General features: G+C 53.7%; 1 protein-coding gene across 4 annotated transcripts; it reads left to right on the plus strand.

Annotated features, from left to right (window-relative positions):
- Mxra7 (matrix remodeling associated 7) lies at positions 1 to 23,846 on the plus strand. 4 transcript variants are annotated; one of them, XM_069992927.1, is made up of 5 exons: positions 1 to 308; positions 13,978 to 14,041; positions 17,308 to 17,401; positions 18,217 to 18,296; positions 20,752 to 22,150. In XM_069992927.1, the coding sequence occupies exons 1-4, from the start codon at positions 30 to 32 to the stop codon at positions 18,248 to 18,250; spliced, it is 471 nt and encodes a 156-aa protein (XP_069849028.1). In that variant the 5' UTR covers positions 1 to 29; the 3' UTR covers positions 18,251 to 18,296; positions 20,752 to 22,150. The 4 variants fall into 4 exon arrangements, with proteins under 4 accessions (XP_069849028.1, XP_069849026.1, XP_069849027.1 ...); XM_069992925.1 differs by lacking the exons at positions 18,217 to 18,296; positions 20,752 to 22,150 and adding an exon at positions 23,640 to 23,846; XM_069992926.1 differs by lacking the exons at positions 18,217 to 18,296; positions 20,752 to 22,150 and adding an exon at positions 23,640 to 23,846 and having other exon boundaries at positions 17,311 to 17,401.
- The last annotated feature ends 1,456 nt before the right edge of the window (positions 23,847 to 25,302 follow it).

Here is a 25,302-nt window from a genome sequence, read left to right on the forward strand (position 1 = left end):
GCAGGCGGGCACTCGGCGGCCAGGGCGCGATGGAGGCGCCGGCCGAGCTGCTGGCCGCGCTGCCCGCGCTGGCCACCGTGCTCGCGCTGCTGCTCGCCTGGCTGCTGGTGCGGCGCGGAGCGGCCGCGGGTCCGGAGCCTGCGCCCCCCAAACCTGCACCCCCGGCCGAGGCCAGCGGTGCAGACGCGCCGCCGCCGCCGCCGGGCCCCTGCGCCACAGAGCCGGCGGGACCGGGGGAGCCCGCGGGGCCCGGGGAGCCCCCAGCGGCGCCGGCCGAGGCGGAGGAGCAGGAGGCAGAGGCGAGGCAGGTACGCACCGGGGTGCCCCCTCGGCGCCTCTCCACCCCAGCGGCCCTGGGTCCTTGCCTGAGTCTCCAGGCCCCGCCGCCCCCGAGGGCAGAGCCCGCGGCCAGCGGGAGACGAGGGTCCCGCCCGGCGGGACAAGTTGCAGTGGTGCAGAGTCGCCATGCTCCTCTGGAAGCGGGGAGCCCGGAGTTTGGCTGTGTCCTTCCCTCCTGTTCCGGCGGGGTCCGGGCTCTGAGCTGAGGTGGGGGTGGGGGGAGGAGGGAGGGCGGAGGGGGGAGGGCGGAGGGGGGCATGCGAGGGAGGCCTCAGGACAGGCCTCCCACTCCGAGCTCTGGCCTTTTGCTCCGCACTCTCCTCGCACCCCTCGCACCCACCCGTTCCCCAGGCCACTTGCATGCGGCTCACTTCGACATTGGAAAAGGAATCGGCTTGCTGCTTCATAGAAGGTCCTTTGGCGGGGAGGAGGAGGAAGGAAAGTTGCCTTTCCCTTAGGCCAACTTGAAATCCAGACTCCAGAGTCAATGTGATGTTTTTTTTGTGAGGTTTCCTAGGACCGGACTGAAAGAAAAGCTACTGGATTGTTGTCACCCTCCTGTTGTCCTTTCCAGGCTGTAGTGGGCTTTGGCATAGCCCCCAGCCCCACTTCCCAGGAGGTAGACAGCCTGCGCCCTGCGCCCACCACCCCCCAGCCCACCTTCCCCACCTCTGCCATCAGCCAGGCCCTGACCACACCGCCTCTCCAGACATCCGCTCACCCGCTCATCCTCCCTTTCAGACAAATCTCCTTAGGTTGGAAAAGGACTGGCTCAGGCTACCACCTCCGGACTCCTTGGGATTGTTAACACTTTGTTCTCATTCATCAGCCTCTCAGCTTGCAGGGTACAGTATCCAGGACATGCCCTCTGCTTCCTTGTCAGTGTGTCTTGGAAAACCCACTCTGTTCTTTACTGAGCACAATGATTTATGCTGGAGAGAAGCCCTGGGGGAGATCAGAGGAGGGGCAGCCAGGCTGGGTGTCTTAGCTGAGCGAGTGTGCCAGACCCTCCTCTTGCAGGCGTTTTGCTTGACAAGTTGGTGACTAATTGTGTCATTAGAGTGGCTTTGGAGCAGTGCTGAGAAGGGCTGATGGAGTGCCCTGTGGTCCTGGCCTGGCAGGCTCCAGCCCTCCCTGGCCTTGTAGATGGCAAGTGGGGGTTTGGACCCGTGCTGATGTGTCAGTTTTGCCTCCATGTTTGGGGTTCCTGCCCTAAGGAGGCCTATGGGAACTAGAGATCTTGACTACTTTGCAAATGGCCTTGGTTCAGGGGCAGGGAGAGGACACAGAAGTATCTCCCAGTGGTAGATTTAAGGGAAGAAGTTGGTTAGAAATGTTCTTGAATAGACTTGACTAAATAACAATAATAATTTTTTTAAAGAAATTAAATTTTAAGCCAGGCACTGGTGGCTCACAGCTGTAATCCCAGCTACTCAGGAAGCTGAAATAGGAGGATGGAAGTTTGAAGACATTCTGGGCAGAAAAGCCCTTGAAAGACTCCATCCTCAAAGTTATCAACAAAAAGCCAGGCTGGATGTGTGGTGTGTGTAGTAAAGCACCAGGCCCTGAGCTCAAACTCTGGTGTAAAATAAAATAAATTTGAGGAGAAGAAAATTAAATAAAGAACTGGAGCTGTGGCTCCAAGTGGTAGAGCACTAGCCTTGAGCAAAGAAGCTTAGGGACAGTGCCCAGGCCCTGAGTTCAAACCTTACAACCAACGAAAAATTTATAAAAGAATGATTATAGTTTAGCTAGGCACCGGTGGCTTATGCCTTTAATCCTAGCTACACAAGAAGCTGAGTTCTGAGGATTGCAGTTCAAAGCCATCCTGGGCAGGAAAGTTCATGAGACTCATCTCCAACTAACTGCCAGAAAACTGAAAGTGGCGCTGTGGCTCAAATAGCTGAAGAGCTCAGGAACAGCCCCCAGACCCAGAGTTCAAGCCCTATGACAAAAAGAAGAAGAGGAAGAAGAAAATTAAATAAAATAAGTTTAAAAAAAAAAAAAAAGAGGGCTGGGAAGGTGGCTCAGTGATAGAGTGCTTGCCTCGCATGCATGAGGCGCTGGATTTGATTCCTCAGCACCACATAAGCAGAAAAAGCCAGAAGTGGCGCAGTGGTTCAAGTGGTAGAGTGCTCGCCTTGAGCTGAAGAGCTGAGGGACAGCGCCCAGGCCCAGAGTTCAAGCCCCACAACTGACAAAAAAAAAAAAAAAAAAAAAATTGGAGTATTTCCAAGAATTTACAATGCTTTTTGTCCTACTACCACACTTTCAGAGCTTGGAGGTCAGGCAGGAAGAAGGCCTTCTGGGGAAAATAAGTGAGTCAGGTTGGCATAGGAAAGGAGGAGATGCCCTCATCCAGCCTCCGTCACAGTCCTTCCATGAAGGCTGAAGCCTGGGAGGAAGTCAAAGCCCCCAGAGAGCAAGGCTTACTTAACTCGCCTCTTCCTCCCTCCCTCCCTCCCTCTTTGGTTTCCATTAACCGATTCCCTTCTAATCTGATCCTCTTCTTTCCTAGTGGGCCCTGGGCAGTCTGGGGCAGCTGCTGCCTCTGATTCACAAAGCTCATTATTGAGAAGCAGCCTCCAGCTGCTGCGGAGGCTCACTGGGGCGGCCAAGGGCGGAGCAGTAGGAAGGGGCCGTGGGGGGGAGGGGTGTTGAGGCCCTAAGGGCCCACTGAAGGAATGGGGATGAGATCATCAAAGCCCAGTGGGCAGATGGGGCTCCTCCCAGCGCTGGGCACCCAGGGCAGGAATGCTGGGAGAAGGCACAAGATCCTGCAGAGAACTGTGAGCCAACCATGCCCAGGACCTGAGCTGGTACTGCCACACCTCTTACCTGATGACAGCAACCCTGTATTTGTATCCCAGGGTCCCCCAACAGCGGCCATGGACAAAGATTAAGGTCATCAGACTTGTTGGCACTGAGGTCCTACCTCTAATTTAAAAATACAGCTGGAAGCCAGGCGCCCATGGTTCACGCCTGTAATCCTAGCTACTCAGGAAACTGAGATCTGAGAATCTGAGGTTTGAAGCCAGCCCAGGCAGGAAACTACAGGAGACTCTTATCTCCAATAAACTATTCAAAAAAGCCAGAAGTGGCGCTGTGGCTTAGGGATAGAGTGCTTGTCTTGAGCAAAAAGAAGCTCAGGAACAGCATACAGGCCCAGAGCTTAAGCCCCAGAACCGGCCAAAAGAAAAAAAAAGGGATGCAGTTAAAGGCAAATGCGGTGTCACAGACCTGTAGACCCAGCTAGATGTGAGGCTGAGATCAGGGGATCATGGCCCAAAACTATCCAGGACAGACAAATCCATGAGGCTCTAGCTCTACCTAACTAGCAAAAAACCTGAATTGGAGGCTTGACTCAAATGGTAGTACACTAGCCAATCTTGAGCAAAACAGCCAAATGGAAAAACCAAGCAAGAATATGAGGTCTGAGTTCAAGCCCCAGTATTGGGGAGTGCGCGCGCACGCATACTCCCACACACAGAGGGTGGGAGGGAGGAAATGAAAGAGGGAGGGGGAGAGAGAGAGAGAACAGACTAGGAACCCAATGCAGTGTCATAGGTCTGTGGCCTCAGCATTTGGGGTGGCAGGGAGGGGACTTAAGTAGAAGTTCAGGAGTTCAAGGCCAGCCTGGGCAACATATCAAGATCCCATATGAGGGTCTAGGAACGTAGCTTAGTGGTAGAGTGCTTGCCTTACATGCATGAGGCCCTGGGTTCCATTCCTCAGCACCACATAAGCAGAAAAAGCTGGAAGTGGCACTGTGGCTCAAGTGGTAGCACTAGCTTTGAGATGAAGAGCTGAGGGACAGTGCCCAGGCCCAGAGTTCAGGCCCCACGATGGACAAAGAAAGAAAAATGATCTAAAGTAGCTTCAGTCCTAGAGTAGGGATTTTATTTTTTTGTACCAGGCAGCTGGTTGATGGCTTAAACACACACAGACTGGATGACTCTTCTAGATTACAGGAGACAATAAGAAAAAAAAAAAGCAATGTGACAGATAAATGCAATCTTGATCCTGTAGATTCTAGATTGGATTGGAGGTAGGGCACTACAAAGGACATTTAGGAGATAACAGATTTTTTTTCCTCCAGTCTTGGGAATGGAGCCAAGGGTCTTACATAGGGAGTCAGGCTCTAACCACTGAGCCGCCTTCCTAGCCCCAAGTCATATTTTAAAATGAGGGATGTATTAGATAATTGTACTGGATCTGTGCTGAATTTCTTCCATGTGGTGCCAAGTGTTCTGGTTATGCAGAAAAAATGTCTTTGTTCTTAAGAAGACTCTGAAGTACTTAAGGATGATATGTCATGGTTCAGTGACACCATGTTCGGGTACTTTTCAATAGGTTTGGAAGTTTTCAAACAGGTTCGGAAGTTTTGGAAAACAACAGGGGCTGGAGGCATGGCTCCACAGTAGAGTGCTAGCGAGTGAGCAAAAGCATCAGGTATGGAGTCTGAGTCCTGGTCTGCCCACCACCCCAAAAAGAAAGAAAGAAAAAAAGGAAAGAGAGAGAGAGAAAGAGAGAGAGAGAGAGAGAGAGAGAAAGGAAGGAAGGAACGAATGAATGAACGAACATTGGGGAAAAAATAAACAGTAAAGAATTTTTCAGAAAGAGCTTAGAGTTTTGTTTTTTGGGGGGATACTTCGATGGTGGTGGTTGTGTAATGGATAGACAGCAGCCTTTGTCCATCCGTCTGACCGTCTGTCTGTCTGGTCTTGCTACTCAAGGGCCTGGCTTCTCAAGTCCTTATGCTTAGGATCCCCCATGTCCCCTGACCTGGCCTCTCATCACCACACATGCCTCAGGAAGCCCTCAGGAAGCTGTGGTACCTGGAATGAGGGGGCGGGGGGGGGCAGATCTTCCCCATCATTGGCCCTGACAGTTGCCATGCCAACATGAGCCCCCCTTTGTTCTCCTGCCCAAACAAACAGTAGAGGCCTAATATGTGTTTTGTTTCCATCCCTGTGGAGTCTTGTCCTTACTCACCTTGGGCTAGTGAGAGAACAAAATGCTGTGGATGGGGGCTTCCTCCCCAGGTAGCTAGCTCACATTTCTCCATGCTGGAAGACCCAAGATCAAGGGGTCAGGAGATTTCGATTTTTGGTTGGCGTTTGGACAGCTGCCTGCTTCCTGGCCAACCAAAAGCAAGTTCTGGTGTCTGAGCCTCTTGGGAGCCTCAGTCATGACCCTGTCTAACCCTAACTACCTCCCCAGGCCCCTGTCTCTTGGGGGGCTATGCTCTGACGTAGGAAGGAACATTGGTCCCTCATAGGCCTAGCGATTTTCAGGAGAATTAAAATGCCTGTTAATGAGGACATTGTGTTAATTACCGAGTTGGTATTAAGCAGGGGAAACAGAACATAGAATTTGATGCGTCAGCTGCACAGGGAGGGGCTGGCATGCACTTCTATGTCCTGTAGCTCAAAAGGGCGGCTTTCTTAATTTTTGTGTGTGGTTTTTTTTTTTATTTTAAGCCAGTCCTGGGGCTTGAACTTGGGGCCTGGGCGCTATCCCTGAGCTTCTTTTGCTCAAGGCTAGCACTCTACCACTTGAGCCACAGCGGTCAGAATTTTTACTTAGCTAAAAGTATTACTTTTTTTTTGTCAGTCATGGGGCTTGAACTCTGGGCCTAGGCACTGTCCCAGCTCTGCAGCTCAAAGCTAGCGCTCTACCACTTGTATTATGTTTTTTTTAAAGAAAGTAGTCTTAGATAAAAAAAAAAAATGCCTCACTTTGTCAGAGTGAGAACTAAATGGTTGTCCTGTGTTCGGCTTTAAGATGGCTTCTTGGGCTGGGAAGGTGGCTCAGTGGTAGAGTGCTTGTCTTGCATGCATGAAGCCCTGGGTTCGATTCCTCACTACCACATAAGCAGAAAAGGCTGAAGTGGCGCTGTGGCTCAAGTGGCAGAGCGCTAGCTTTGAGCTGAAGAGCTGAGGGACAGTGCCCAGGCCCAAAGTTCATGCCCCACGACCAACACACACACACACACAAAAAGCAGGGCTAGAGTGTGGTTCAAGTAGTAGAACAGCAGCCAAGCAAGCAGAAGGCCCTGATTTCAAACCCTAGTACCACAAATTTATTATTAATTTATTATTATTATTATCATTATTATTATTCTGTTTGTTTCTACCTAGCCGTGAGATTAAGGGGGTCATTTGCCCTTTGGACCATTTCCTCACCTGTAAAGTGACTGAAATGACCTTTGAAGTCTCTTATAGCCCATAGGGGTTCCCTTTCCAGCCATCAGCCTTGTGACCTTTGTCTGTGCATGTTTGTTTGAATGTGTGTGCGTGTGCGTGCCCACGCGTGCCTGCCAGTGCTAGAGCTTAAACTTAGAGCCTGGTCACTTGTCCCTTAGCTTTTTCCACTCAAGGCTGCCACTTTACCACTTGAACCACTCCTCTACTTCCTGCTTTTTGGGTGGGTAATTGGAGATAAGAGTCTCACCGAGACGTTCCTGAACTGGCTGGCTTCCAACAGCGATCCTCAGATCTCAGCCTCCTGTGTTGCTAGGATTACAGGCGTGAGTCACTGGAACCCGACTTATGTTTAGTATTTTGAAGTAAGTGTTTCCTGAACACAGGGAGTGCTAGCCTTGAATAAAAAGAAGCTCAGAGACAGTGCCCAGGCCCAGGTCCTGAGTTCAAGCCCCAGGACCACCCTCCCCCCCAAATCCCTGAACACATTGCTAACACTCTGGTCCAGCTTGAGCTGTGGCAGAGACTACCCTGGAGATATTCTCAGCCAGGGCCTAATTTTGTGACTAGGTTAAGACAGGCGCCTTCTGGCCTTGGTTGTTACATTCCAAACCCCCACCATGTACCAGGGAAATTTACACACACCTGCTTGTTCCTACACAAGGACTCCTTTGATGCAGTGTCATTTATTAATAGGCACACTAAGAGATCAACAAGAACTAATAATAGAATAATTATAATAACATACTACAATAGAATGTATTTAAAACTTATGAATCATTTCTTTCCATGTAGGGATAGAAACGCTTGCCTAGCATGTATGTGTGGGCCCTGGGTGTGGTTCCCTGGATCCCAGAATTTCTTTCATTTAATACATTTCTTTCATTTAATACATGCCAAGGGTGACTGAGTAACTGACACTGTAGAAGGCCAGCCAGTTGCAGGGGGTGTGGGGGTGTGGGGAGTGGTGTTTACTAGAGTAGTTTTGCCCTTGAAAAGAATTCTTTTTTTTTTCTTTTTTTCTTTTTTTGGCACCTGTCCTGGAGCTAGGACTCAGGACCTGGGCGTTGTTCCTGAGCTTTTTTGTTCAAAGCTAGCACTCTACTACTTGAGTTACATAGCTCCACTTCTGACTTTTTTTTTTTTTTTGGTGCTTAATTAATAGCTTTGAACCGTGATCCTCAGATCTCAGCTTCCTGAGTAGATAGGATTGTAGGCGTGAGCAACTAGTACCAGGGAAAGATTCCTAATTAATCTTCAGAAAGTACCTCTGCCCAGTGTATCTATCAAAAATGATCCACCGCAAGCCCTGCTCCAGGTCAAACCATCCCCACCTGCTGTTTCTTGGGAGTCTGAACTCAATATCCTTTCCTCTGGCTGAATTCTCCTCAAAAGATTTTGAAAAATGCCAGGCACCGGAGACACATGTCTGTAATCTGAGCTGCTCAGGAGGCCGAGATGTGAGGATTGCAGTTCAAAGCCAGTTGGGGCAGGAACGTTGTGAGACTCTTATCTCCAATTAACCAGCAAAAAGCTGGAAGTGGAGCTGTGACTCAAGTGATGCCAGCCTTGAATGAAAAAGCTAACAGACAGTACCCAGACCCTGAATTCAAACTCCAGTGCAGAAAACCATGCGTGTGTGTGTGTGTGTGTGTGTGTGTGTGTGTGTGTGTGTGGTGTTGGGGGTAGAATCAGGGCCTGGTACATACTGGGCAAGTATTGTAACCACTGAGTTAGCTCAGTATTCAGCTCCTGTCTTGTATTCTTTTCTGAGTGGGTCATGATCAGAACTCGTTCTTCCTAGTTTTCCCAACCTGGGGTCTCCAGCCCTCTCATATCTGACTTTGTTGCCTTCCTTGTCTTCTCTATCTCAAAACACGGAGGCTGGGCTTTTACTGTGCATTCCTGACAAGGTTGGAGATCCTGCAGCCTGCTGTGCTTCTTTCTTTGTTCTTCTGAGGCTTTTGGTGTCCTGTAATCCCTTTTTGTAGGAGCCTTGCTATAAAGTGGTCATCTGATGGGGTTGAGTTGGCCGAGCTCTGTTCGTCTGAGTGAGAGTGTTTAAGGCTTGTGAATGTGTCTTGAAGGATGGCTGCCTTTGGTCGGGATGTCTGGCTGGGGTAGGGATGGATTGCAGCGAATCTGTCCCCCGTCCCTACCTGTCACCTCCCCCAGCTCCCACTGCCTTCTCTGCCCTGTGAGCTGCACCTTCCTCAGCCAGCACTCTCCCTTTGCGCTCTGCCTCTACTGGAAAAGGACATGCCCAGAGTGTCAACCAGAGGACTGCTGGGCCTGGCCTGCCTCCTCAGTCCTACCAGCTGCCCCTCCACCACCGTGAGACCGGATGCATCCACCCAGCCCAGCCCTGGCCCGCACATAGCGGCCTCCTCTGCCTCTCCTCTTGGGTGGCTAATGAGTGGCTTGGATTTATTTGTCAGCGTGTGCGCCGCCCTCCACAGATTCCTCCTCTCACCCCAGCTCCCACCACAACTCCCGCTACTGCTCAGGCCAGAAGCCCAGGCCGGTCCTGGTCTATTTTCCTTCTCGCCCAGCTCCCGTCATCTCTGCCTCTCGGTGCATCCCATAGGAGCACCGCTTTCCTGGCTGGCTGGCCTAGCTTGTGCTTCTCCAAGCCCCCCTCCTCTGGGGCTCCCTGATGCCCCATGTACCCCCACCCCACCCAGCTCCAAGAGCTCCATCCTGCAGCCTGCTCCCTCCTGAGCTCTGCAGCCACAGGCGCCTTCCTGGTGCTCCGTACCCTGGGCTGGCGCCTGGGCTGGACCCTCCAGTGTCTGTCTCCTACTCGTATAACCCTCCCAGCCTGGGTCCTCTATCAGATGGAAAGTCGCCGCCTCCCTCCTCTCCCCTCCTCCCCTCTCTCCAGCCATCCCATCCTATCTGGCTTTCTTCAGTGCATTTAATTCAGCGTGAGATCATCTTTTATTTTAGTGTGCATTGTCTGCCCCTGCACCACATCCCCAGCGCCGGCACACCAGTGGGCTCCAGGGTGTTCTTGTTAAGTGAATAAGTGGAAAAACCCACAGGAAGAAAGAAAGGCTTCTGCCTGCAGAACCTGCTCCAGAGCTGTTACTATGGCCTAGAGAGGTAGACTACACCATAAGGTAACGGGCTTCCGGAAGTGTGCAACTAAAAACCAGATTGCTGGGAGATCATCAAAGGTTTTAAATATATTGTTGTGATTTGTTTGTTTTGTGCTGGTCCTGGGGCTTGAACTCAGGGCCTGGGCACTGTTCCTGAGCTTTTTTGCACAAGGCTATCACGCTACCACTTGAGCCACAGCTTTGCTTCCAGCTTTTTCGATGGTTAATTGGTGATTAGCGTCTCAGGGACTTTACCACCTAGGCTATCTTTGAACATCCATCCTCAGATCTCAGCCTCCTGAGTAGCTGGGATTACAAGTGTGAGCCACCAGTGCCCAGCAAGGTGGGATTTTAATGTGTTCTCAAAGCAGAGTGAATTGGAGGAGAATAGGCAGAGGTTCAGGAGACTGGGGACCAAAGGGGCAAATCCCAGACCCTGCAGGACCCAGGACAGGACCACCCCAGCCAGAGCCAGGCAACTTCCCCAGCAGCCAGGGACAGACAGACATCCATCTCTACCTCTTCCCTGTCCCTTCTTGCAGTGAGTGTGAACTGAGGGCCTCACACTTCTCAGCAGCCGCTCTACCACTTGAGCCCCGCCCCAGCCACCCCATCACGCTGCAGTCAGCCAGGGCAGCCATAAATGGCCATGTGTTGCCTGCAGCGGGCCAGTGGAGCCTCAGTGGTCTGGAGAAGCTGCCGTCCCCTCCGCGGCTCTGTGCTCAGTTTCCGCTCCTGGCAGTGGGAGGCAGTGCCCTTTTTTCTGCCTCTCCTACCCCAGTGGAGGAAAAGGCCCAATTGGGAAACTAGCCCAGAGTACTTGCTATTGAAACATGGTTTTGCCGGGCACTGGTGTCTCACACCTGTCATCCTAGCTACTCAAGAGGCTGAGATCTGAGGACCTCAGTTCAAAGCCAGCCTTGGCAGGAAAGTCCATGAGACTCTTTTTTTTTTTTTTTTTGTCGGTCGTGGGGCTTGAACTCTGGGCCTGGGCGCTGTCCCTCAGCTCTTCAGCTCAAGGCGAGCGCTCTACCACTATGAGCTACAGCGCCACTTCCGGTTTTCTGGTGATTTATTGGAGATAGGAGTCTCACAGTCTCTCCTGCCCGGGCTGGCTTTGAACCGTGATCCTCAGATCTCAGCCTCCTGAGTAGCTAGGATTACAGGCATGAGCCACCAGCGCCCGGCTCCATGAGACTCTTATCTCCAATTAACCACCAGAAAGCCAGGAGTGGAGCTGTGGCTAAAGTAGTAGAGCACTAGGCTTGAGCAAAAAAGTTCAGGGAACAACACCCAGGCCTTGAGTTCAAGTCCCAGTACTACCAGTTCAAAATAAAAACAACACAATCCAATGTCTCCATTCCGTAAGGATATGCTGGGTCTCTGGTGTGTGTGGAGACTGGCTGTGCATCTCACCCTGCCTGCCGGGGGGGGGGGGGGGGGGGCGGCTGATTCACAGTTTTCGAGGGCCAGCCTGCCTTAGGGTGCCATCAGCTCTATGTCTCGGGGGCTAAGTTTTCATGAATGTGGCTTGCTTTCCTGAAAGCAGGCTGTAGTCATTTGGCAGGGCTGCTGTGGTCAAATACCACAGCCTGGCTGCTTCAACAGTAGACATTTATTTTCCAGATGCTCTGCATCAAGTCCGAAGCCCAGCACAATGGCGGTGGCAGGGCTGCTCCCTGAAGCCTTCAAGGGGCCTTTTGTCTATGCATGCCTGAGGTCCTGTGTGCCTACAGACTTCCCTTCAGGAGGACCACAGTGCCAGGCGCCGTGGCTCACGCCTGTAATCCGAGCCATTCAGGAGACCTGAGGATCATAGTTCAAAGCCACCCTGAGTAGAAAAGTCTATGAGACCCTTTATGTCCAGTTAACCAGCACAAAAGGAAAGAAGTGGAAGTATGGCTCAAGTGGTTGAGATCCACCAGTCCTGAGCAGAAAAAGCTGAATGAGAATACAAGGCCCAAAGCCCCAGCGGCCCAAAGCCCCAGCTCCAGCACCAAAAAAAGGAGGGAAGAGGGGGAAACAGTAGGACCCTCCTGAATGGCCTCATTAGAAACTAACAATGCAGAAAGACCAGACTTCCCCAAGACCAGCCTTCCCCATGCCTTCTTCCCCACAGGTAGCCACAGTGGGCAGACTTCTGCCTGCACTTCCCAGCACAGGGCTGACTCCCTTCCTCACGCCTGCACCAAGAGTACCCAACACCCTGCACACTGCCGCTTTCCCTCTGATTTCTCTTTCCCTCTCTTCGGCAGTACTGGGGTTTGAACTCAGGGCCTGGCGCTTGCTGGGCAGGTGCTCTACCCCCTCAGGCCACACCCCTGCCTCTGCATGATTGGCCTATCAAGGGCCCTTTTCCATCTGCACACACAGATGCCTCTGGTGCTCAGCACTGCTTGGTGCGCATGCCCTGTGACACAACCGACTAGGGAATGTCTGAGTGAACTTGTTCACTGGTCACCAGATATACGTAGCCAGAAGATACTTAATTCTGTGGATCAACATTTCATTATCTCCAGCTCGGTCTGGGTTTCTGCCTCACAAAGAGTCATTGTATAAATCTGTGTGTGTGTGTGTGTGTGTGTGTGTGTGTGTGTACAGGGCTTGAACTCAGGGCTTTGTACTCTTACTTGGCTTTTTTGCTTCAGGCTGGTGCTTTACCACTGTAGCTACTTCTGGCTTTTTGCTGGTTAACTGGAGATAAGAGTGTCATGGACTTTCTGGCTAGGTTGGCTTCTTTGAATCTCAGTCCTCAGCTCTCAGCCTCCTGAGTAGCTCAGATCACAGGTGTGAGAGCGCCTGGCTCATTGTATCCATCTTAATAGAATGTTTCCAGACTGGAGGCAGATCCTTAGAGGCAGGTGTGCTCCATCACTGAGCCTGGATCCCTACAGCCACACACTTTGCTGTACAAAATCTGGAAGGTATTGCCCCCCCCCCCCGGCCACGCTGTTACATACATACCCTCCAGGAAGCATTTTGTGGGGCACAGGAAGCTTCTTTGAAGAGCTCAAGGCTCAGGCATTTGCCATTTGTGACTCACGGTGAAAGAGAAAGCCTGGCCTCCTGGCTCAGCTCAGCGCCGGCCGTTCTGTTGGGGAGTCCACACCGCCACGGCCTGCCTAGCCCCCGGGGGCCCCAGGCTGCCCAGGGCCTAGGTTTGCATTTGTCCAGGACTTGTGTTCCTTCTTGAATCTGCTTCCTGTCCAGGTTTGCCAGCCACACTTCCAAGTCTCTTCCTTCAGCCCGTCCTCCTCCCCTCACCGCCCATCCCCGTCCCTGTCATCCTCATTCCTGCAAGTTGAAGTCACCTTCCTTCTGCCCGGGCCACCCCAGTGCAGGACACTCCTCTCGCATCTGTGTATCGAGTTTCCTGTGTGGGCGAGATGGGCTGGAGAGGTGGAGTTCCAATTTTGGGAAAATGGACACAAAGGGTTAACGATAGCAGATGACATCAGCCAGGCGTGGTGGTCTGAACCTGCAGACGCCAGTCTAGAGTTCCAGGGAAGGGGAGGCAGGAAGGAGGGCCTCCAGTTCAAGACCAGCCCAGGATACATATGAACTCTGTCTCCAGCCCCTCCCTCTCCCCTGTCCCCAAAGAAAGAGAGGGGAGAGGGGGAGGGAGGATAAGAGGGAGGGGGAGGAAGAGACTAGTCATTTTCTCACAGGCTGCGCTAAGGGCCAAGGTCCCTGGGCAGCCCAGCCCAGCCAGCTTTCTCAGTGCTTCTGTTTTACTAATCCCTGCAAGTGGGCAGTAGGACTCCCAGCCCCGCCCAGCAACGGCACCCAAGTTCCCAGACAGCACTGTCTGGCCAGGGTCGAGGCTGAAGTCCTAAGGGTGCAGGTACAGGAACGTCTTTCGGGCTGGGAAGGGGGCTGAGTGGTAGAGTGCTTGCCCAGCATTCAGGAAGCCCTGGGCTCCATTCCTTAGGACCATATGCACAGAAAGAGCCGGAAGTGGCGCTGTGACTCAAGTGGTAGAGTGCTAGCCTTGAGCAAAAGGAGCCCAGGGACCACACCTAGGCCCTGTTGTTCAAGCCCCCGGACTGGCAACAACAACAAAAAAGGAACATCTTTCTTGAACCAGGAGCCCCCATCAGCCTCCAACCCCCATGTGCTCTGAGAACGCAGCCTCCACGTCCAGGACAGGCGCTGCTGCTAGATGCAGCCTCAGTGGGCCTCTGAGGCTCTCCCCCGCCCCCTCCCCCCACGTCCCCATCTTGGAAGGCAGTTCACATCTCCTGAGAATGGCTTCCCCTCTACCCCATCTTCCGCCAGAGCTGAGCTTTGGCCTGCCCTCTGCCTGCCCTGACCCTGTCATTGTCTTGCAGGAAGAGGAGCCGGACTCAGACAGCGAGAAGGACCCGCCCCCTGCAGGGCCCGAGGAAGAGGATGGTGAGTGGGCCCTGCCTGCACCGAGTCCTTGCCTGACTCTGAGGGGCCCAGCTGGATCTGCCCACAGCTGTGGTTGGAGGGGACTGGGGGTGCCCAGGCCAGGGCCTAGCCTGCCACCCACCTCCTCTGCCCTCCCGGTCCCTCCTTGGTCCCTCCTTGCTGCTGTGGAATGCCTGTCTCCAGGCATTGGGCCTCTTGTGAGGAAAAGCTCAGTGGCCTCTGCTGGGCCTTCAGCGTTCCCCTCCCCACCCAAGTGAATCTCACGTTTCTCTCCAAATACCTCACCACCGCCTTGTGAGTGAAAGGAAAGCCCTGGAAAGCCATCTCTGGCTGGGGCTGATGCAGAAGAGAGTGGGGGCTGCCAACCCCTGAGCACTGGACACGTACTGCCAGGCCTGTGTTATTCATTCCAGGAGGACTGAGGGAGGGAGAGAACACAGCAGAAACCCATGGGTTGCAAGTAGCTCTAAACAGACAGAACAAAACGACAGGCAGAACAAAACAGTGGATAGAAACAAAAACAAACCCACAAAAACCTTAGAAGTGGCGCTGTGGCTCAAGTGGTAGAGCACTTGCCTTCAGCTGAAGAGCTGAGGGACAGCGTCTAGGCCCAGAGTTCAAGCCCCACGTCTGACAAAACAAAAACAAAACAGTGGATAGGGCTTCTGTTTCCTTCCAAAAGAAACTGGAGCAGAAAATAACACAATGTCCACACTTCTCAGATCTGCACAGCAAGTACATATTTCTTTTTTTTTTTTTTTTTTGCCAGTCATGGGGCCTGAACTCTGGGCCTGGGCCTTGTCCCTGAGCAATTCAGCTCAAGGCTAGCGCTCTATCAGTTGAACTACAGCGCCACTTCCAACTTTTTCTGCTTATGCGGTACCAAGGAATCAAACCCAGGGCCTCATGCATGCAAGGCAAGCACGCTACTACTGAGCCACCTTCCCAGCCTGCAAGTACATATTTCTAATTTTAAAAAATCCTGCCAGGCATGGTGGCTCACACCTATAGTTCCAGCTATGGAGGAGGCAAAGATCTGCAGGATCAGGTTTCCAAGATAACCCAAACAAAAAGAACCCATTTTAACAAAAACCTATGCACCATGGCATGACTCTTATCATCTCAGCTGTGGGGGAGGTATAAAAAGGGGGATAGCAATCCAAGCTGGTCTAGGCAAAAATGCAAGGCCCTATCTCGTAGATAAACCACAAAAGGCCGGGGCATGACTTAAGTGGTAGAATGCCTGTCTGGAAAGCACCAGGTCCTGAATTGGAACCCTAGTACCACCAAAAATATTAATTAACTAAAAAGCAGGTTTAGCAGCTGGGCACCAGTGGCTCATGCCTGTAACTCTAAGTACTCAGCATGCTGAGATCTGAGGATGGCGCTTGGCAGCCAGCTTGGGCAGGAAAATATGTGAAACTCTTCTCTCCAATGAAGGACCAAAAAAGCTAGAAGTAGAGGTGTGTCAGAGTTCCAGCCTCTGGGACAGCGCTCAGGCCCTGAGTTCAAGCCCCAGTACCGGCGCGCGCGCGCGCACACACACACACACACATTTTTTTTTTTAAGCAAGCCTGTTTGTGGCATTAAGCTAGCTCCTGGCAGGAGCATAGCCAGAGGCTCAGCAGGGCTGTGGGTAATGACACAGAAAGGAGGCTGAAGTGAGGAGACAGGGTGCCCCCCTGTCAGCCGTCCTAGCTCAGGGGTCCTCATCTTCACGGATGCACAGCCCCACGTGGAGCCTTCCCCAGCCCCCAGCCTTCCTCCACTCTAACAGGGCGGAGAAGGAGGGGGCTGCTGGCCGCAGCTGTCAGGAGGCAGCCTGAGGGGGGGTCCCGGCCCCCTCCGAAGGGAGCAGCTCAGTCTCCCGGGCTAATTGATTAGTGTCGCTAAAATGACTTCCCTCAGCCATGCAAAGCGGTGGGGTGGGGTGGGTTGACAGACTGGAGGCGGGGGGCGGCGGGCTCCTCTGCTCCCCTGGGACTGGCAGGCTGAACCCTCCTGGGCCAGCAGAATTGGATGTGGCCATGCATCACCTGGTCCCCTGCTCATGGCTAGTTTTCAGGCTCACCTTTCTGTCTCAGTGACGCAGGGGACCCCCCCCCCCCACCCCCCGTGCAAAGGCGCTGGTTTTCCTTGTCAGTAGTCCTTGCTGGGTCCACACCGAGGGTTGGTGGTGGCTCGATCTGCAGCTGCTGCTGCCAGGAGTGTGAGCGAGTTTGGGGGATGCCCCTGGCTCCCTGCTCCCCAGGATTCACATTGCCTCGGGGTAGCGGTCAGGTTCTGGGCCTTATCTGTCCAAACCAGGAGAAGCTCCTGGTGGCCACCAGCCAGGAGGCATGGAGCTTCTAGAGCTAAGCCTGGAGGCATCTGCTTCCTGGAAGTTCTAGTAACTTCTTTTGGTGTCCCCAGCACTGAGTGTCTGTGGAATGAATGAGAAGTTAGGGGCAGATGTAGTGATGGCTTCCTAGCCCCGGTCCCTGGGCAGCTGGCTGGGTGGCAGGACCCGAGTGAGGTGTGGACAACAGGGAATCAACCTCTTCTGAATTTATAGCTAGAACCTTCTTCCTCACAGCCCAGAGAGAACCCCTCCTCCCAGAGGCCTTTGCCTTCTGAGCCCCCATCAGCCTGTCTGATGGGACGTGACTGCCACCAGCTAGAGGTCAAGGTGGCCAGGCCTGTCCTGAGGAGACGTGTGGGGGCGGCAGCTCCTGACCCCGCAGGGGCAGCAGGAAATACTTGTAGAATACTTCTAGAATAGCAACTGGAAGAGGAGCCGCCCGCGTGGAGCACAGCAGCACAGGGAGAGGAGGGACAGAGAGCCCTGCAGACACTGGGCTGTTTGCTGGGGAGCGAAGTGTCATTTTGAAGGAGGGCAGAGCCCATGGAGGGGGGGTGTCTCCTTTTCACCTGTGTTTCTCTGCCCTCCCCCCCCCCGCCCCGCTGGGAATAAGGTCTGTGAGGAGCCACAGCATTTCATGGAAAGGGATGGGATGAGGTGCAGGCACTCAGGGGAGCTCCTGGTACCCCAGGGGCTGGGACTGTCCCCAAGCAGGCCCAGGGGCCAGGCATGGGACCAGCCTGCCCCTTCTGGTCAGAGGGCTGGGGATGTCGCTCAGTGGTAGAGCACTTGCTAGCTCTGAGTTTGCACCCCAGCACTGCAGAGAGATGAAAGAGGTCAGCGTGGGGAAGGGAATCACGTGGGGTTTCCTTGTTGGGGAGGGAAGACCTACATGGCCATGGCTTACTCTTGTCTCCCTCCGTAACAGAGGCCTTCTCCTTTAAGTACCGCCCGGGCCAACTGAGAGGAAACCAGTACAAGAAGATGATGACCAAAGAAGAGCTGGAGGAGGAGCAGAGGTAGGCAAGGCTCTGGGGGGCGGGGCTTTTAGAGCACCGAGGGGTGGGGCCAGGGGAGGGGCGGGGCTCCTGCACACCCCACCTCCACCGAGTCCCCATCCCTCTTGGTTGGGGGTTCTTTCCTATCCTGGCAGTTCAGCCAGGCTGCAATCAAGGAAGGAGCTCTGGGGGGTGGGGGTGGAAGGGGGGGCATTAGGGCCCGCGTCTAGCATTAGCTCCACCCCACTCTCCCCCACCATAAACAAAGAATGAGATGCCAGAAGAAAGCTGGGAACAGACCCAGCTGTTCACTTACACGTACAGTCCACGACAAAACCAATTTATCACTTGGAGACAGAGCCGGGATTCTTGGTGCTCATCCATCTAACGGCCCTCCCCCTTCTCCCCCTGCCCGGTGCTGGCAGTGGTGTTATTATCTATCTGTTCTGCTCCTTGGCTGTAGGCTGCCGCTGTACACACACACACACACACACACACACACACACACTGCCCTCCACGTGAGCACGCGCTGCCTTGTGCAGTGGGGTCTGGAGCCTGTGGTTCAAGCCCTGTCTCCGCGGGAGCTGCACGTAGAGGACAGAGGGACTGAAGGGCACCCACAAGTGAAATGTGCAGCTCAACCGCCCGCTTGTGGCTGCACCCCGCCACCCCCGCAGCGTCTGCCTGCCTAGCTCTGGCTTTGCAGGGGGGTTCCTCACCCAGGGGTGAGGCTGGCAGTGCCCGCGAGCCGCTCTGTGGGGGGCCTCGGCTTCTCCATGCTGAGCACGCTGCCTCTCGGTTTGATCCTCCCCCCATCTGCTGCCTTTATATTTCAGGATTGAGCTGACCTCTGACCTCACTTCCCTCTAGCAAGTTCCCTAGGTCCTGAGCCACAAATGCTCTTGCACACCCTTTGGTAAGAAGATCGGTTTCTTAGACTAGTGGTGCTTCCCTCATTGTCTGCTGATGTGTCCCCAGCATCACCAACGTGGGCTGCGCCACCTCCCCTTCATCACCCCCATAACCGATTAACGCATTTCCACTTCATTTTTCTGCATGAGATCTCTGGGCACCAAGGAATAGGTCCTGGAGGTGCAGTTAAGTTCCTGGCAGGCCTATTGGATCAGCTGGTTGGGGGCTAGTGCCTCTCTCCCCCTGTGAGCCTGGGGGGCATCACATCACCCCCCAGAGCTGTGGACGGCATCACTGTGAGTCTCCTTAGGTCACCATGTAGCCTTCATCTCACTGGGAGAAGGTGAGGTCTCTGATTGGACAGGGGACCGCAGACATGCAGACCTGTCTGCTCCTGTGAGGCAGGGTGGACAGGTTTAGTTGTTGGAATCCGAGTTGCAGCCCAAGGCTGGGGCCCACGCGGCCCCACCAGCTGCTGTGAGTGCAGCCGTTCCGCTGGCCCTGTGGTCTGTGGCTCAGCAGCAGAGCTGACCAGGGGCAGCAGACAAGGGTGGCTCACAGCTTCTGGGACGAGAGACAGAGAGGGCTCAGCAGCCGCCATCTTCTAAGGTCCCCGTGGACAGCGGCTGTGACAGTGCCGTGGCCTCCTTCTGTCTACCTTCTGTGACCATGGAGAGGCCATTAGACTAGGAGAGACCAGGGAGCGGACGGTGCAGGGCGGGGGGTGGGGGTGGGGGCAGATTGCCACTGCCTTCATATCCAGAGCCAGGACCCGGAGACTGGGAGCGAGAACGGCTCTGTGTCGTTTACAGACAGTAGACTGCATTGCCCATGGGCCGGGGGTGGGGGGTGTCTGCGGACCCCCCCAGGTCTCCTCCTCTGTTCTCAGGACCACCCACACTTGAGGAGGTGCTCTGGGCGTGAGGAAGGTGTCCCTGCGCCTCATCTGCACACCCGGCACCCGGAGCTGAGGAGGGGCTGGAGGAAGTCATGAGTGGGCTGGGGTTCACGTTCATCCCGCCATCGCCCCACCCCGCATGCGCATGCCTGCCTCCTCTGCCTGCCCCCTCCTGCATGGGGCCCCAGCCCGCGGCTGCCTGGGGGCCCCTCCCGTCCCCCCTCCAGGGATGCTTGGGTTGCAGAGGCTGCTCAGTTTGCCTTAGTCTTTCGTGATAGAGCTCTCAGGGCTGCCCGGCAGTCATGGGAGCCACATTAGCACTGTCCTCTGGAAACTGCGTGCAGGTCATTGTCAACTGCCTGAGCCCCGGGGCCAGCGGGTGCAGCTGTCTCTGTGCTCCTCTGCTCAGAGCCCAGGGGGCCAGCCGGTTCCCACGGAAACGCTGCACCTCCTCCTGCCTCCATGCATGCGCACCGTGTCCGAGCCAGAGCCCGAGCCCAAGCCCGAGCCCGAGCCCGAGCCCACTTCTGCAGCGGCTTTCAGAGCCAGGTGTTGAGGAGGCAGGACTGGAAGCAGAGGGCCCCAAGTGAGGGCTCCCTGGAGCTCAACTGCACGTCCCCAACCCAGGAACAGTCCAGGGGCTGGAAGTGACCAGGTTTGCAGGCCAGAGGTGGGGCTGCTGCCCCCGCAGAGTGCCCCCAGTGCTCGCCTGGCTGCAGGGTCCTGGCTCCGCCTCTGAGCGTCAAATCTGCACTTCCAGGAGGCATCCGTTACCTCCAGCTCAGTGCGGCTGGGATGGTCGGTTGCAGGCTGACCTCGGCTGCCAGACCACAGGCCTCACCCCCTGCAGGACTCGTGAAGCTGGCAAGCCTGGCCTGGCTTCCTAGCTTGGCCAGAAAAAAAAAAAATACAAGCACAGCTGTAAACTCCCCTGGATCACAGGGGAAGTAGAACCCAGCTAGGAGGCTAGGCGGGCACTGCCAGGCCAGCCGCACCCCTTGCCCCTCCATCTGCAGGCCCACAGGGCTGCGCCAACTTGTCTGGAAATGGACGTGACCCTAGAGCAACAGACCAGGGGTTTGGTAGGCGGAAGTGAGGAAGGAAAAGGGCAGCGGAGGAGCCACACTGCCAAGCGTGGTTCTGGTTCTTCAGTTTCAGGACAGTGTCTGGAAATGCACGTTGACTGCAGTCTCCAGGAGAGGGCGCCAGAGGCACAAAATCAGGTCCCCGGTGCGTGCTCCACCGATTCCCTCCAGGGGGATGCAAGTCCTAGCATGCCAGTTCCCACAGGAATGATCTAGGGTAGGAGAAACATCGCTAGTGTAGCCACACAGCAGAGATCAACTGGACCGTCCAGCGCCTGTCCAGGAGGCCTCAGAGGCTGTGTGGCTGCTGGTGAAGGGGGCAGGCTGGTGTGTGAGAACTCACCGTGCTCTCCAGGATGGCTTCTGCAGTCCCAAACATCCTCCTTCCCCACCCCCACGGCCCCCTCTCCACACCCACAGACCTGTGAGATGTACCGAGTAAAACACACTCTCTTTCTTCCTGTTTCTCTCTGCAGAACTGAAGAATAATGAAGTTGTCTTTAGCCTCCCCCAGAAGGCTCTTTCCTTTTGGCATCTTAAAAGCTTGAGAGATAAAAGTGGAAGCCCCCCAGAGAGGAGCCTATCAAGCCTGCTCCCCACCCCCACCCCGGAGGGGAGGGGCGCGGAGATGCTGACCCCTGTCAGGACTTCCCCTTGGCTAGCAGAATCTTTGGGGATGCCTTTGGTGCTGCTCTCTGGAGATGGTCACTCCACTTAGGTGCATCAAGTATAAGCTCAGACCTTGAACTCGGATTTGCTCCCTTCCTTCACACACCCCCACCCCCAAGATACCTCCGATTGCATCAGCTCCAACACTTCCAATCACAGTAGAGTTGAACCCAGCACCCCTCTTTTTGCCCTCCAAGCCACAGACTTTAGGGACTGGCAGATAATTGAGGTTGGCTGGCCTGTGGGTACCAGCTCCATCAGGGACCGTCTGCTGCCCTCCATCTCTCCTGCTCTCTCTGGGGCTGGGGTGTGCTGCCCTGGTACTGGGTTCTTTTTTTGGGGGGGGTGTCCGGTCGTGGGGCCTGAACCCTGGGCCTGCGCGCTGTCCCTCAGCTCTTCAGCTCAAGGCTAGCGCTCTACCACTTGAGCCACAGCGCCACTTCTGGCTTTTTTCTTTTTCCTTATGTGGTGCTGAGGAATCGAACCCAGGGCCTCATGCATGCAAGGCAAGCGCTCTACCACTGAGCCACCTTCCCAGCCCTTGGCACTGGGTTCTTTTTCCCACCCGGAGGAGGCTCAGGTCCAGCCCTCTTATTACAAAGAGGCCTTTTTTTTTTTTTTTTTTTAACTGAAGTTCTGACTAGCTCAGCCACATTTCCCACTTTTGCTTTGCCGAAGCCATAAAACAGTGTTCGTAAAGAGAAATCGGTTTCCAGACTATGCATTTTTTTCCTAGTGAGATTGATAGATTAGGTAGTACTTCCACAGATCATCAGATCCGTTCTAGGTTAGCGTGCTGGGATTTTGTATTTGACAGTATTTATACCAAAAACAACTTTGTAGTTCTTAGATTTTGTTGGTGAGAATATTTTTTGTAGAGCAGTAAGTTTTCTGAAAATGGCCTTCCATGGAAGGCAGCTCCTGAGGCAGGAAGCGTCCTTGAGCCTCAAGTCTCGGGTTCGGGGATTCGAAGAACAGGCAACCAACCTAGGACACAGAGCCACGAGATGAACACATGTACTCACTCAATCTTGAATAGCAATAGCAATACCTCTATCCAGGCTGGAACCTTCTAGAAAGTAGTGACTTCTCAATCTAGGTAGATAGGTTTCTGAACTTGGCCTGTACAGCAAGCCTCACGTACTCCTGAAACTTGGCTGTGAGTATCCAGCCTTTCTTCAGTCCAATAAACTGTTTCATAGATGACCACGATTACTGTGTGTTTTTTTTCTGTTTACCTTGGGTTTAAAAATAATCTCTTTGAAAACCAATAACTTGAAATTATTTTTTTTCATTGATAGCTTTTACTCCCTAGTAGAATATGAAGTTGTGTGCTCTCTGTGTTTAAAATGCAAAGCTACTCTGCAGCCAGAAAATACACACAAAATAGCTTGTGCTCTTTCGGGGAGATGCCCACACACGTGCCTGGCTATGGCTCCATCCGGGGATTCAAGCACACCCTCTCCTGGGTTCATGGTCCCTTTCCTTGAGCCCCTCTTCCAACCAGAATCTCAGCATGTCAACTCTTTTTTTTTTTTTTTTTTTTTTTGGTGGTCGTGGGGCTTGAAATCTGGGCCTGGGTGCTGTCCCTGGACTCTTTAGCTCAGGGATAGTGCTCGCTCTACCATTTTGAGCCACAGCGCCCATTTCCAGTTTTCTAGTGGTTCATTGGAGATGAGAGTCTTACTGACTTTCCTGTCCAGGCTGGCTTTGAACCTCTATCCTCAGATCTCAGCCTCCTGAGTAGCTAGGACGACAGGTGTGAGCCACCGGCACCCAGCTTCATTTCAGCTTCTTGATGCTACAGCCACTCAGCAAACCCTCTGCTTGCTGGATGGAGGATTTGGGATTCAGGAGGGGAGGGTTTATAGCAAAGAAATGTGTTAGGATGAGCAAAAATCCCAGCTCTAAGGAACTAGCCCCCCTGTAATGGTGGGGGTATGGGCAGCCCGCTGCTGGGGCCTGCAGCCTGGCCCTGGCTGAGAGACTGGAGCACACAGTGTGGCTTAGGTTCACTCAAGGTGCCAGGAGGTACGGTGGGGAGAGCAGGAACTTTAGAAGCAAAGAACCGGAACTGTAGGCCAGAGCCAGAGCCAGTATGCAGTCACCAGCCTTGCTGTCCAGTACAGGATGGCACAAACAAAACCATACACTTCGCCTGGCTCCGGCTGCTTGCTGTTTGCTAGGGGTGTTGTCCTATGCTCGTCAGATGGTGTGGCGGAGCCTCGTAAAGATAACAGAGCTGGACTTGAACCAAGACTAGTTCACACCCAGCTGACCTTCCCAGTGTTTTGGGGGTAGGAAGGTGGGGCCGCAGCCTGGTGGCCAAGGGACACCTCTGTGCTAAAGAGAAAAAGGCGCCTCTTTTTTCTGAGCAGGGAAATCCCATGGGCTGGATTTCAGCCCACCCACCCTGTGGCCTGACTATCGGGATGCGCTCACATAATGAAGTGTGGCCCAGAGGGAAACTGAGGCACGATGAGTCGAAGTGAACCCTCCACAGTCCACCAAAGAGTGGGAATCTCAGGGTTGAGTGTGTTTGGGCAAACTGCTCCTGCATGGTTGGTAAGGTTTGCTTGGTGTTCGAGTTCCCCTCCTTCCAGAAAGCAAAGGCAGTAGCCAATGAGAGGAGCATGCCCCAGCCCACCCCCCAGGTGAGAAACACCTTCTTCCTCTTCTCCTTTCTTCCCGACAGAGTTCAGAAGGAACAGCTGGCTGCCATCTTCAAGCTCATGAAGGACCACGAGGAGACGTTCGGGGAGATGGCCGACGGAGACGTGCAGGAACAGCTTCGGCTCTATGACATGTAGCCCGACCCACGCACTTGGGATTTCCCAGGCTCCCACGGGCCTAGCTTATCCACATGGACGTAGACATGCATTAGAGATGGATTTGCACAGTGCTTGCAGTGGATGTGTCATTTTAGAGGAGTTCACATGGAGCTCTTCACACATGTTTTTTTCACGCCGAGCACGTGGGCTTGCTGAAGAGGCTCCAGCTGTGATGTGGGCTGTGGTCAGCTGACCCAGATCTGTCTCTGTGCAGACCCACAGCTGGTGGCCTACTAGAGCTGACTTCAGGGCTTGGTGCTGGGCCCCCACACATGGAGGGAGTGGAGGGGGCTTTGGGGCAGGCTGTTAGCAGTTCCTGATACCTGTCATCCTAGCTACTCTGGAGGTGGAGATCTGAAGATCACAGTTCAAAACCAGCCTGAACAGAAAAGTCCTTGATACGCTTTATGTCCAATTAATCTACAACAACGAAAAAGCTGGAAGTGGGGGGGGGTGTGACTCACCTGGTAGACTACCAGCCTTGAGTGAAAAACCTAAAGGAGAGGTCCCAGGCCCTGCGTTCAAGCCCCAGTACCAGCGCAATCAATCAGTCAAATAAATAAATAAGGACTTGAGTACAGATGTGCCCTAGATCTATGGGAAGACATGCCACGTGTGGTTGGGGCTGCAGCCAGGGAGGAGGGAGGGGGAACACAGGTCCAGCATGCTCAGGGCCCTGCCTTCCATCCCCAGCTACCTTTAATGAGATCAAAGGCCTCTTCGCTGAAGAGAAGACAGGCCTGTGTGCAAAGGGTCCTGTTGGATAGTGTGTGGGATAGAGGGGTCTGAGGTCCTGTGGGTGGCTGTGGCTGAGGTGGGGGAAATGGCAGGGGCTCTTCAAGCAGGTCCTGCTTCTCAGTGGCCATGGGCGAGCTGTGTTGAGAAGGACACAGGAGGAACTAGGAAAGCTCTCAGATGTACTTTTCATTACTAAAGTAAAACTCACATCCTGGGGCTTGAACTCAGGGCCTGGGCACTGTCCCTGAGTTTATTTTGCTCAAGGCTAGTCCTCTGCCACTTGAGCCACAGCTTCACTTCTGGGGTGGGGTTTGGGGGGTTTGGAGTTTTTGTTTGTTTGTTTTTGGTAATATATTGGAGATTAGAGTCTTACAGACGTGCCTGCCTGGGCTGCCTTAGAACTGTGATTCTCAGATCCCAGCCTCCTGAGTAGCTAGGATTACAGGCGTCAGCTAGCATTATTTTAACACACTGACTGACTGACTGTGGGGTTTCTGCATCACCTCTCGCCAGCTGGGAAATGCTGGGGACCTGCTCCCATCCGTACCATTCTTTGTGCTCCTCTATGGACACATTCCATCTGTTGTAGTGGCCAAACGTGCTTTTTAAATTGAACTTTATTTCAATGGTTGATGCTTTTTAAATGTTTACTTATTTCTCATTGCTATTGTAAAGGTGATAAACAGAGGGATTGTAGTTACACAAGTCAGGTAATGAGTACATTTCTTTTTGGACAATGTCACCCTTTTCTTGCTCTCTCCCTCTCTTTGAAAAAGAAAGGAAGGAAGG

Source organism: Dipodomys merriami, unplaced genomic scaffold (assembly GCF_024711535.1).
Source record: "Dipodomys merriami isolate MVZ:Mamm:240054 unplaced genomic scaffold, mDipMer1.0.p SCAF_42, whole genome shotgun sequence".
In the NCBI taxonomy this organism is placed as follows: domain Eukaryota; kingdom Metazoa; phylum Chordata; class Mammalia; order Rodentia; family Heteromyidae; genus Dipodomys; species Dipodomys merriami.

What these genes read in the sequence shown, in the direction of transcription:
- Mxra7 (XM_069992925.1), top strand. Translation starts at nt 30, where the DNA reads ATGGAGGCGCCGGCCGAGCTGCTGGCCGCGCTGCCCGCGCTGGCCACC. An exon ending in AGGGCCCGAGGAAGAGGATG is followed by an intron (nt 14,042 to 17,307) that starts GTGAGTGGGCCC and finishes CTCCCTCCGTAA; the next exon opens with CAGAGGCCTTCTCCTTTAAG. An exon ending in GAGCTGGAGGAGGAGCAGAG is followed by an intron (nt 17,402 to 23,639) that starts GTAGGCAAGGCT and finishes TCTTCCCGACAG; the next exon opens with AGTTCAGAAGGAACAGCTGG.